Source organism: Uloborus diversus, chromosome 8 (assembly GCF_026930045.1).
Source record: "Uloborus diversus isolate 005 chromosome 8, Udiv.v.3.1, whole genome shotgun sequence".
Lineage (NCBI taxonomy): Eukaryota > Metazoa > Arthropoda > Arachnida > Araneae > Uloboridae > Uloborus > Uloborus diversus.
In genome coordinates, this window is record NC_072738.1 from 74,462,913 (window position 1) to 74,476,544 (window position 13,632).

Below are 13,632 nucleotides of genomic sequence, written 5' to 3' on the forward strand. Positions count from 1 at the left end.
GATGTTTTGTTTTATGAAATTAATACTGTTATGTTCTTAAATATCACTCACCGTGACAGTAGTGGCACATCTCAGAAACATGGAAAGGAGAGGGGGTTTGATTTAAAAACTTACTTTAGTGCTCTTTCTTTGCCACAAAACTAGCTCAAAGATATCGTATTAGCACAAAATGCCACAGCAAAGATTCAGGGATGTCACTGCGAATCACTGTGGTTAGTCACAAAATGATAGAATTGTTACGTCTCACAAAAGTCACACTGCTGCTCATTTTTGACATGTTTCATGTGACAGTAAACCTTGTTTATATGGACTAATTGGGATCAAAGGCAAACTGGATTAACAAAAAGATGGATAATTCAGGTAGTATGGAAAATAAGCAAAACAGCAACCTTTTATTACAGTAGATCACAATTGTCGTGTATCGAACATATCGAACTCCGCTTTCGTAATCGTAGTGAGCTCAGAGCCTCTGACGTCACTGGGAAAAACATTCTCGCAGAACAGAGCAGTTTGGAACTGACTCCGGAGATGTGTGCATTGGCAACACACTCTGTTTTGTATATAGCATTATATATATAATTAATGTAGTAATTAGAATAATAAAGTCTCTTATTATTATGTCTGAATGATCAATAACCCATTACATGTCCCAGCGAGCATAGGTTCCTTAAAAGGAACCATAACAACAATGCTGTAAAGCAAAATTACATAGGCGTGTTTCACACAATCCACTTTATAATTTATATTATTCAAACACTTAACCATTTATAGATCAGCTGCAGTGTTGATGGACTGATGCTTCAAGTATGCTCCAATGCTTGTTGGATTGCTATAATTTATTGTGTGATCTCTGCTGCAGTTGTGCATTTAATCGAAATAAAAAGCAAGTGTTTGGCGCATTGATGGTTCAGCTACCATAATTTAAAACTATTAACTATGTGAAGGTGAAACTTTTTAAAACTCTGCGAATTTGATCTGGATGAACCAGAAATCCGGGTATATGAGGTTCTACTGTACTTCACTGCAACAGACTGTAGCCATTGACTTTGTGACATTCTGAAGACGTCATGGCAATGTCACTGTGGACTGAGATTCGTAAGTTGCTGTAACCTGTTGATGATTTTGCAGTGACATTCCGGGACAATGAATTATTCGACAAAGACCCTTATATGCCTGTCACAGGACTTTCACTCAATGATTCCATTTTAGTGCTATTAGGGTAGTAGTTTATGGTGACCTGTAAAGGATATAATCACAAGTGACAAATCGTTAAAATTTTAATAATTTAGAAGAGCAATTTCCAGACTTTAACTGTTCAACAGTAAGAAAAATACCTTTGTGCTGAACAGTAAAGTAATGTAAAGTAACAACATCTAAAAGGCACAAATTTGCATATAACTGCAACTGTTCAACAGTAGTTCAAAATGCAGCATAACATTGTAAATGTTTTTGTGCGGAATGAGTTACCATACTTTTAACAGATTTGGGGGGGGGGGGCAGGGGCGGCAAATAGGGGGTGCGAGAGGGGGGCGGTTGCACCCCCAAATTTTTCACTAAGAATAATATAAAATGGTAAAATTCAATTTAGATAACTTAGAAAATCATTCGCCTGAATTTTCAGAACAGAAAAAACTGATGGAGGATAAGTGTTTGCCTTAACTAAAGAAGTAATCGCTTCATATGGGTTAAATATTTCAAAATTGAGTAATCTATGTTATGATGGAGCATCTTGTATGAGATACCCGTACAGTGTAGAGTCTGTGCAATTTTTACGCGTAAATTCCATGTCATTTTACATAAATTTTTATGCTCATATTATAACTTAATGTTCAGCTAGTAAGTGTTCATTGACGCCATGTACTAGAAACACATTTTAGCAACTCGGTGTATCATATGCTTTCATGGGAACTTTTTGTAAAGATATGTTATTTTTGAAAAACATCTCACATCAAAAAATACTTTCACGTCAACAAATGTATCTTGAGGCTCTTTACTTGACAATCTCCGAGTGACACAAGATGGTCTTCAAGAGTTATAAAAGCCCCCTGGAAGAATTACTGGAAAGCGACCTTTTCATTGATAAAAAATTTGATGTCATTTTAATATGTATGCCTTTGTCTGAATTTTTTGTTTACTTTATTTATACTGTGGAGCGCTTTTTTGATAAATGCTACACTCCACCATAAAAATTTTAATTCACTAATCTTAATTCTTGGATTGACAATTAAAACTCTTAGTAATTTTCGCATTAATGCATACTTGAACCAGGTGTGGAACTTTGTGACAGAACTTTTCGTAACAGTTTTTAATGTATGCCAATGTGGAAGAGGTGACAAAACCCAGATGAAGTTTTAGTCAAAATATTAAATCAATATTTTGAATAAACTGATCAATTCAGTTTCTCAAGAAATTGAGACAGGATTTAATGAGATATATTTATTATTGGTCTTAACTTCAATATTATGTAGGTCGGTTATAGAAAGCGAAAAAGAAAATATTACACTTATAAGTAATGGCATGAGGGAAGAGGAATTGTTTTGTGAATTGTGATTATACTTTTTAATGACACAAAATAAATACTAGCCTATTTAAAAAGCTTTCTTGGTTATTTTAAAGAGAGGAATCTAAAGGAAATGTGCTTTTTTGAAATAACTTTCTTGCTTCCATTGTTTTTTGACTGTTTCAATCAGGTCAGTCATTTGAAAGATGACTTCTGTGATTAAATTGAAAAACCGATGTAAATAAAGCACAAATTTACACGAAAATACAGCATATAGCTAAGCTATTTCAAGGCTACAAAAATGGAGCCTCTTCATCGGTGTAAAAAAACTACGCACACAACCAGAAAGTTGTAGGAGAACTGAACGTCAACCAATTTTGACTTGCGTCAATCTTTCCGTAGTTTTAATTAATTATGGACACAACAACTGATTTAAGAGTAAATCAGTTAAAAGTATAGTGTGGCCAGGCCCGGATCTGCGTATCCGCAGTGCAGGGGGGGAGGGGTACTTAAAGGGCTCAATGACTTAAGAAATTGGTAGAAAAAGCTATCACTAAGGCTTTTTAATGCTGCAAATATGCACTGTTAGCCTCTGGGAGAGGCCCTACAGATTTTGTTGTAGGGAGGGCTCAAAGTTTATAGATCCGAGCATGAGTGTGGCTCTGATAAGTTGAGCCATGACCTTGACAATGTTTACCTCTTTCTGGGTCAATAAGGATTAGTGGAGGATAAGAGGCCCTCAATTGAGTTTAATTACTTTCAAAGCAGTTTTTAAAAAGTATTCCAAATTGATTTTGCTCCAGTGTAGCTTGACCACAGAGAGATGTTGGATGAACTGGAAGGGGAAAAGGACTAAATCATTTTGTAATATGTAGGATCAAGGAGAATGGGTGAGTAGTAAAAACTTTACTGCTTGTGTGCCATCTCTCTGTGGTCAAGCTATAACATGTTCTCTCTTCACAGAACTTCCTAAACAGAAGTAAATACTGTCAAGATTGCTCAACCTACTAGAGTTGTATAGTGCAGCTCTGGTTAGTTGAGCTGTGATCTTGACTATGTTTATCTGTTTTAGGGGAATTTAGTAAAAAATAGCTGTGTTGGCTGAGATTTTAGTTGGAATATTTTTGAAAAACTACTAAGAAAGTTTCTCATCTCAACATAGGGCCAATTACCCCTCCCTATGTACCAAAACAGAGGCCAACATTGTCAGAGTCGGAGCTTAACTTCTCAGAGCCTCACAATACTATATTATAGCTTAAAACCTTGTTTTACATCAATACTGTTTTTTCCAGATATGCCACTTTTGTCACCGCTGATGTGTAATAGCTTCTTAGACTTTACAATTAAAAGTTCTTTAGTATGCATTAGCTGTGAAAATGAGCTAATTGTACTAAATTAATAGTTTCCACGAAACTTAAGTTACTGAATTGATTTGATATAATCATAAATCTTCCATGTCAGAGAAAACATGGTTAAGTCACAAATTCAAAGAGATCAATGTTGACTTTTTTTCACATGATTTATGAAGAAGACAAAATATGCAGACACAAAAATAATTACAAATTGTTTTTGTTTCAATTGCATATTTTTTTCTCTTGATGAACATTTGTGGGAAATTTTTTTGACTTATTTGAAGGTTGTAAAAATTTGAGCTTCCAACGTAACTTCTGTTGCCTGATCTAGAAGAAATATGAGAAATAAAAATGACTAAACAGCGTTATTTATACACCAAATTATGATAAAATAGTACAAAGTCACACCTGAAGTAAATTTTGAAAATATCTATATTGAACAAGATACGAAACATCATTCTCATAAACCAATGTAATTGATGATTTTATGTCAAATCAATTTTAATGAAGCCGAGTATTTGTGACTATAAACTAATCATATTTATACCAGTTCAAAATTCATGAAATACGTTTAGGATAGTTTTACAATTTCACGCTTAGCAGAATAATAAAAACATTTTACTTTCTATATCATTGAGCATAAGTAGTTTTCTCAATGCAATCCTAATTACAGAGCTGTGCAAGTGAAAAAGTTTCCGTAGAAAGCAGTATTTATTCATAATTCGTATGCTTGTTCTTTTACATTTACGTTTCAAATGTAACTAGATTAACTAGAAGCCACTCAGTCTCGACTGCACGCTATTGCTTGGATGGCTATTCTTCATGTAGAAGCATGATGTTCAAATAACGTAGACTTGAACAGAACTGGTGCTTCCAAGTTCGCAGTCTGATTAGATGCTGTGGAAGCATATTAGTATCCCAAAGTATACACCTGATGATAAAATCGTTTCTAGTTTTTCTACGTATTGTTTTGTATTTGGACAACCAAAATAGCTTTCACACATTGTCATAGTTATTGAAACTCGATTCTCTTGTATGATTATCCAATTGCACGAAATGGCACTGTCACTGAATCAACTGATGAAAATGTTCGCGCGTTTTATATGGATCGGGGATCGCATGATGAGAGCAAATGTTAAAGATATTACTTACATTTTCGAAAGAAGAAAAATGGTATTTGCTTTCCTAGATCTGAATTATTTCTGCGCTATAGCGCATCTAGGCTATAATTTACTCAAATGACAAAACGTCTACATTGTTTTAGATATATCGTCGATCTCTAATCAACGATGTTACGACAAGAATATGAACTTCAGAGATGCTGAACGTAGAATAATCCCAGTTTCCGTCTTGAATTCCAGAAGAAAGGAACATCGGGGAATTCAAGTGAGTTTTTTACTCTTTGTCCTCGTGAATAATTCGCTTAGGAAACATCACCAATCTTTGAGGTTTGGGCACATCTTTGTTAAATGGTTCCTGCTGTCCTGTCGCCATGCAGTTCTGATGACGACATTCCATCCTAGTTGCATTCATGTGCATTCACCCAGGTCCGACACGTCTTGCACTTAACATAACAGCACCAGTAATATTTGCACTGACATCGATCTAATTTTTCCATCGTAAATGTCCTGTACCCTCGGCCGCAACACATGGAGTCGCAGCTGTCGGTTCCTTGCGAAGTGACATTGCACAATCTGAAAGAATAAATAAATCAATAAATAAAGATAGTTATTTAGCGACTTTATCAACTTACATTCTGAAATAAAATATCCTGACTTTTCTAGGCTTTCCAGAAAGAATTCCATGAAATTTGATTTTTGAATTTGTGGCTTTCTTTATGAATTGAAAAATTATGATTTCGTTTGAAGCAATCTAAGAAACAAGTTTATTAACTTAGTTTCAATATTCATTATTTAATGCTTCTTTCCACTGATACGGTAACTCTTTGGGTAAGTAGTAGCTTCCCAAGCATGGGCGCATCCAGAGGGAGGCAAGGAAAGGCAACATCTCCCTTTCCAAAGTAGAATTTTTTTTTTAAAGGTAACAAATAAAACAGTTTAAATAAGCTTAGTGAAAAAGTTTAAATTTAGGAAGTTCTAAAGATTTCAGAGTTTCTTTTCTGCCTTACATTCCCCCCCCCCCCCCACCAGGCCTGTCATTTCAGAATTTTCAGGAGGGGAGGAGGTCAAAGAGCAATGCGTTTTGTAGGGAAAAAAACAAAATGTTTATGCTCTTGCGTGATTGCATTATTTCCAAAATAGGGGGGAGGGGAGTTCCTTCATCTCGTAAATGACGCATCTGCCGCCCCCCCCCTTTCCATTTTGAGGTTGATAGCTTTCGTTCACAAGCGAATACGTATGCTCATTCTGATTTCGTCACATTGGCTAAAGAACATAAAAACCTACTTATCGCATTAGTTTATGATGCAAAAAACAAATTTTACAAGGCTGTAGCCAGCGGGGGGTGGGGGATCAGAACCCCTCCCCCCTAAATTTGTCAAAGTTTCACATACTATAAAAAAAATCGCCAAAAATTTCGTTTTTTAGACTTCAACTCTGAAAAAAATCAAGTTGCCCCCGAACCCCCCCCCCTCCAATATTACCAAAGATCGTCCTAACTTTTGCTTTTAGAGCTTCAATTCCAAAAAGATTTCCGGGGGAGAGCGCCCGAAAATTACCGAAGAGTGGCACCCGAACCCCTCTTCCCACTAACATTACCGAAGATCTTCTAAAACTTGTGTTTTAAAAGCTAACTTCAGCAGAGGCTTAAGAACTTTGTAGAAGTAGGGGGAGCTGGGACACAGTATAAGAAGTGTCTGGAATCTAAGGTGCAGAAGATAGTGGCGCAACCAGATATTTTTTGTGTGTGGGGGGGGGAGGGGGCACTCAAATTTTCCCCCCAATAAAAAATTAGCTTCGAAGCTTCCATCTCTTATTTAATATTGTATATATACAATTGTTTATAGAGAGAATGAGGTGATTAAACTTCTGGTTTTAAAAGGGGGTCAGTTAGTACTCGAAGATGAGCACGTAGAAATAGAGGAATTTCGGGAATTTTCAAAATTCTTGTTCTAAAAACGAATTTTTAGGTGATCTTTGGTAATGTTAAGGGGAGAAAAGTTTTGAATACCCTCCCTGAAAATTTTTCGAAATTAATGTCTTTAAAACGCGATTATATACCATATTTGTTGCCTTTAGTGAAAATATGACTCGACGGATTGTCCTCGATCGATTTTTCGAATCGATTTACATCTCCGTCCCAATATTTCGAATTCGAAGTCCTAAAAACGTAAGTGTAGACAATCTTCAATGATGTCAGGGTAAAAGGCTGTACTAGGTAGGGCTCTTGGAAATGTTTCAAAATTGAAGTCCGTCTTGGGAGCGTTTTTCAATGATGTAATCAGAAAAGGTTCAGACGTTTCTTCTTAATTTTTTCGAAATTTTAGTCGCGTCAAAACGCGATTGTTAGTGGTCCAGCAATTTTTTGAAATTGAAGTCCCGAAAACGGAACATTACATAATCCCCCATGTTGTTGAAGATTGAAGGGCAAGGCATTCAGGGACTCTTTTCCGGATATTTTCAGGGAATTGAGCCTTGAAAACAAAATTTGAGGCACTCTGTAATAATTTTGGAGGAAAGGAGAGAAGACTGAAATTTAGAAGACTTTCTTATTTTCTGAGAACTAGAAAAAGGGGAATAGATGAAACAGGAGGCCGGAGAAACAGAACGTTGGAAATGTGTTAAAATGAATTGTTCATTATATGTTATATTGTTCAGATAAAAAGTCTTCGGTAGAAACTATAAAATATTGTTGGCTTTTTTTTCTCCAATAACAGATGAAAGGTAACGATTTTGGCGTGAAAATATATCTGTGAGTGATGAAAAAATTGTAATTTTGAAAAAGCAAAAAAAAAAAAAAAAAAAAAAAAAAAAAAAAAAAACAAGAATAACTGTAACTTCGTAAAGTATAATCTGAGGGGTCAGATAACTTAAAATGAGATAAGTTTCTGGAAAGTTGAAATGATTTGAACAAGTGTAACATTTTTTGAACAAGTGCGAACTACCTTAGTAACCTTTTTTCAGTGATGTCTGGAGCACCTTACATGTTATTCATATTTAAATGCCAAACTGGCTCATTATTATCTCTTTTAGTGATCATGGGACAAAAAAAAAAAAAAAAAAAAAAAAAAAAAACGGCATGCAAAACTAATAAGAATATGAAGAACTGCGATGCCGCTCTCGAAAGCCGAAACACGAGCTCAAGGTGGGGAGCAAACCCATATTGGTACTGGTATTGATTTTAGCAGGCCGCGGGATCGAGCCCACTTTTCCGCATTTCTGGAATCAAAAGATGTTTTAACAGTGAAAAAAGGGTGAAGGTGAATTCAATTGCACTGACCACTCCGTCTGCCCCCTGCTTTTGTTGCTTATTGGATGGAAATTCCGAGATTCCTAGAAAAGGCAGATCACATTTTTGAAATCAGGTTTGAGGAAATCAATGTACGGCAATAGCAGCAGTGCAAGAATTTTCCGAGGGAGCTGAGCCGGTCTGAAATATTCCAGGGGGAGCTCAAGCTCCCCCGGTTCCTACGCCTATGAACTTCAGGAAGTTTAAAGGGGGATGCCTACCTGCCCCCCCCCCCCCTTCTTGCCAACATCATTAAAGATTGTCTTAAATTCAGTTTTCAGGGCTTGAAATTTCGAAAAGTTTCTGAAGGAGAGCTTCCGAAAACGCATCTCCCATACATAATTGAAAGTCAACCAAATCAAGTCAATTGGGAAAGATTGCTGGTACGCTTAACGTTTTAGCAAAAATGGTCTACAATCGTGTTTTGAGGATTTCAATTTCAATAATTTCCGGGGATTAGCCCCGAATCTCTTTTCCCTAACATTTCTAAAAATCGTCTGAAACTGCATTTTTGCAACTATAATTTCGAAAAATTTCGGGGGAGTGCCCCCAAATCCCCCTTTTCATAGCATAACAGGTGATAATCGACAATTGTATTTTAAAAGATTCAATTTCGTAAAGGGATCAGGGGAATGCCCCCACTCCCTTACATTAACAAAAATTTTCTAAAATGCATTTTTAAAACTAGAATTTAAGAAAATTTCTGGGGTTAGGTCTTTGAATCTCTCCTTCCCATCACAAAAAATCTTCTAAAACTGCGTTTTTAGAGCTACAATAAAAAAAAAAATGATTGGTGAGCTCCGAAACCGTCCTTCTATTAACATAGTTAGAGAATATAGCAATTGCGGTTTTTTTTACAATTGCAATTTCGAAAAATGGGCAGGGGAAGGGGGGCTCAAACCTGTTCTTCCTCAACATTACCAAAGATCGTCAAAAATGCATTTTTAAAACCACAAATCCTTAAACATTCTGGGGGAGAAGCGTATTTAAGACACATGTGATGGGGGGAAAAAACGAAGCCTTCAATCTCATACACCTCCTTACTTTTTTGACCTCGGAATGCCCCTGTGCGGTAAAAACACCGCTGATCCCAAAGAAGGTTTTACCCCTTTGACAAGACCAAAGAGAGTCCAAAATTGCGTTTTTGAGCCCTTAATTTTGGAAAACTTTCGGGTCAGAGTCCCCGATCCCTTCCATCTTCTTAATGTATTATATGACCAAAAGTATTGGGACACTTTAAAAAATTCATTTTTGCAGATTTCTCGAGAAATAAAAGACCAATTATTGCTTAATTTTTTTCACATATAACGTCATTCTCCTTTTATGGGAATGACTCCATATAAAGGATATCTCTCCAGCATATCTCTCTTATAATCTTCCAGCTGTAAAATGTAAAAAGTCATCAGCAATCTAATGTTCCGAATTTTAATAATTCTTGGGTAGTTCGCAAATAATCCGTTTTTATCATGAATCACTCTGCAACGATAAGAGGAAAGTGTTGCTAGTTTGTGAACGACCCCTTATCATTCGTCGCTTATCTATGAATCATAGAAATTCGACTCAGTAGATCGCTGATAACTTTTTAAATTTTGAAGATATCGAGGGGGATTTTTTTTATGAGTTGTAGAATCTATCTGGGCTTTCGATTGAGAAATTTATAAATTGCTGTCTTTCGCACATGCGCAGTGAAAAATTGATTGCTTTTAACGTTCCTATTTCATTAAATTTTCAATGTTTTAATTTCAAGTTTTATTGTTATGTTTCTCTAATGTGCTGCCAAATATTCTGGAAGTTTAGTAAAGTTTGACGGAAAACTCTGCGTGATATGAGCCGAAAACATTCAAAATAATTTTGTATTTTTGAAATAAATGCTTATATCTCCGTGGGTATAAGAGATACTTTCACGAAAATATAAAAAAAAAAATTCTAAATAGTTTTTAAACTTATTTCTGAAATTTAAAGCTTATTCCCAGCTATTTGCAATGAAAAATGATCAAAAACCTTTTTTCGTTTCTTCAAATTGTTGCTGGTCCCCTAAATGAATAGTAGACTTCATTTTTATTGAAAAATGACAGCTGGAATATATCTTTTATGTGAAAAAAATTACACAGCAATTGATCTTTTATTTCTCGAGATATCAGTAAAAATGTGAATTTTTGAAAGTGTCCAAATGCTTTTAGTCATATAGTGTATCACTAAAGGTCCACTGGTAATAGTTACAGCAACATAAGATTATATTTAACTTAAAATTACATTTTCAGAATTTTGATTTCAAAAATTTACGGGAGGACAGCTACCGTTTACCCGCCCCTTATGCAGTCGTACCAAACACAATCGAAAATTATATTGCTTGGACTTCGATTGCAAACAATTTTCCCTATGGTACCTCTTTCCCTTGTCTAACGTTGCCGAAGAGAACTTTAGAATGTGTTTTAAGAAGGGAAAGCTTCTAAATTTCCATATCCTTCCCGTAAACTACCCCAAAGAATTTTTTTAATGGCCTTTTATAAAGTCTTACTGTCAAAAATTTGCGATCCCCCGAACCTCTTCTCCCCCAGCGTCCTCAATCGTAGACCTTATAACTGCAAAAAAATTCCGAGTTAGGGCAACCACCTTCTCTTCTAACATATCCGCTTGTATCCCAAAAATTCCTTTTTTAACACTTCAATAACAAAATTTACTGGGGTCACCCCCAATTGCGTTTTTAAGGCTTCAAAAATTTCTAGGAGAGCGTCCACAAACCAAACCATTTTCCTTGTGTTACTACCAAATAAAGCCTGAAATTGCGTTTCAAAAAAATTGTCATTTGAAATTGCGTCTAAAATGAGATACCGAACCCAGTGTCAGTTTGTCATATATTTCAAAATATTAAAAATACTCCTATATATAGTTCTGCTTCTCCTTTGCAATCATTCGAGCGTTCCTGATCCTAAGAGCTCATGAAAAGTGATTGGTGATACATATTACTATTTTATGTCCACCTTGATGGCCAATTAAAGGTCTTCATGTCTTTGGTATCTTTGGCATTTGCGACGTTTCCGACACCACACATCGTTTTCTGAACCAACAAAACTTGTACATTATTGAATTTCGATTAAATGATATTATAAAAATAAATTACAATTTTCTGAGAAAACATTTGCTCACATTTTGATGAAGTAACTTGAACTCTTGGTAATTCAGTAAAATTACTGTTCAAAAGAAACAAAATAAAACAAACAATAGTATCGCATGACGCCCCCCCCCCGTCTTCTTTCTATTTTTTTTCCTTTTTCTGTGTTGTCGCCCCCCCCCCCTAAATTTCCATATGTCCTCCAATATGCAATATACTTCAAAAATCATATCAATAGGTGACTTTTTGTCGAAAATGTAGGACCCCCCCCCCCCCTCCTCGAAACAAAATCCTGGCTACGGCCTTGAATTTTTTCTTGTTCACTTTCGCAATTTTCCAGGCTTTAGACAAATTTGATGATTTTATTTGACTTTTCGATAAAAATAAAATTCCCTGCCAATTCCAGGTTTACAGGTTTTTCCTGCCCCGTAGGAATTCTGATTCGCACAAGAAAGAGTTCTTGGAAATTATGGTTTTACGTTTCACGGTTAAGACAACACTTGTGTTATATTATTCCAGTGGCTAATGCAGAGGAGGAAGCATGGGGCTGCAGAACTTGATCCCCTTCCCCCAACGTTCTTAAAGAGTTCTTGAAAATTCGGTTTAAGGACTTCAATTTCGATAACTTTCCGAGAGCCAGCGACTTCATTTTTCATTTCTCCCTAGCATCATCTAAAATTTCGTTTTTGGAACTTCAATTTCGAAAACTTTCTGGGAAAGAGCTTCTGTAACCCAATTCTTCCCATAACATCATCAAAGATGGCCTACTATTGCATTTTTAGAACATAATTTTGAAAATGTTCCTGGGAAGGGTCTCGAAGGGTCATCTTGTCTCCTAACTTCATTAAAAGTAGCCTAAAATTGCTTTTTTATTACTTCATTTTCGAAAATTAGAGAAAGCCCCTCCCCCCTCATTAAACATCTTGTAAAACTTCATTTTTAGGACTTGAGTTTCGAAAATTTTCCAAGGAAGAGTCTCCGAGCTTGAAGTCTTTATAAAGTCCCCTCCTCCTATTTTGATTAGAGTTCGTCTAAAATGTATTTTTAGAGTCGCAAACAAGCCCTCTAGTTCATGAATATTTATCCGGTAGTTTGATGACACTTTTTGTTTTATTATCTTTCTGTAAAATATGCAATTCAACAGACCTTGCAATTTTGCTTATTATTTGTCGAAGTAATTTTTTCAAAATGTTTCCCCATTATAGCAAAAAAAAAAAAAAAAAAAAATCTTGGTGAGTTTTCCCTTCTTGTAATAACCTGAAAAAAGTAAACTGGCCCCTTATTGTTTTCGTTGCAACGTTTCATCTCTTCAAGGGTGCCTATATGCAAAATTCCTAAGGGTTAGGGGGGCTCAGATACTTTCTTATGGTTTAGCAGGATATTTTCCCCAATGAAAACTGATTTCAGTGAAAATTAGAGTTATTAAAATTTAACATTTTTAATAACTTATTCGTCAATGACTGGAAAAGAAACGTTTTTACGTTTTTGCAAAGAAAACAGTACTAAAAGCAAGGAAGTTCTAATTTCTAAGTTGGGCTTGAGCCCCCACTTGCCCCCCCCCCCCCGCCCCCCATATGAGCGCCCTTGCATCTCTTTAGTATCTTTGATAATAAAAAAAAGTTTGAAATCAAATGAAACCACTTTTAATTCTTTGTTAAATGCGTCATGTAAATGAGAACATAATTAATCCTGAAGAAGAATAGAGATGGCATCCTCGGAATGTCCTGCGAACAAGGATAATTGCATTTGGAGTCCATTGCCCACCAGAACTCTCCCTTCTCGATTGTTCTTCGAAAAGACCCGCCATTCTTTTGGAGAAAAATATCACTTAACACTACAAAGATATTTAAAAAGACCACAGAGGTTAAAGGGGTAACTTTTAATACGGATATTGTGACGTTCTTTTAATGATTTCTTCCTTGGAGGCATGTCTTATTTTTTATCTTTTGGAATGACTTGTCGTGAGAATATCTTTGCGCTATTGTTCGTAAGGTTGCTTTCTAAAGTTCCTTCGGAAGGTAACTGATATTTGCAAATTTCTGATCAAGTCTCTCGTTGTTCCCTGAAAATGGATTTTATTGTTCAGTTCAAGAATTTTTGAATCCTGGAGCAAAGTAATAGTTTATACTTAAAATATTCTGATTTATTTAGAGTATTTCGTTATTTTAATTATGTCATACTTATTTTTTATGAGTGTCCTGAGATCGCTAGCACAACCAAAATTTGCCTTCTGAGGAGGGTTTAGGTGGGGGTACAACAAT

The 13,632-nt window shown here is 35.7% G+C and overlaps 1 protein-coding gene across 1 annotated transcript in view; it reads right to left on the reverse strand.

Moving 5' to 3' along the window:
- Positions 1-4,644: 4,644 nt before the first annotated feature.
- LOC129227611 (protein Wnt-11b-2-like) overlaps positions 4,645-13,632 on the reverse strand; it is an 81,425-nt gene continuing 72,437 nt past the window's right edge. The window contains exon 5 of the mRNA XM_054862199.1: positions 4,645-5,546. Within this exon, the coding sequence (XP_054718174.1) occupies positions 5,372-5,546 (175 nt within the window). The 3' untranslated portion in view covers positions 4,645-5,371. The remainder of the gene's footprint in view (positions 5,547-13,632) is intronic.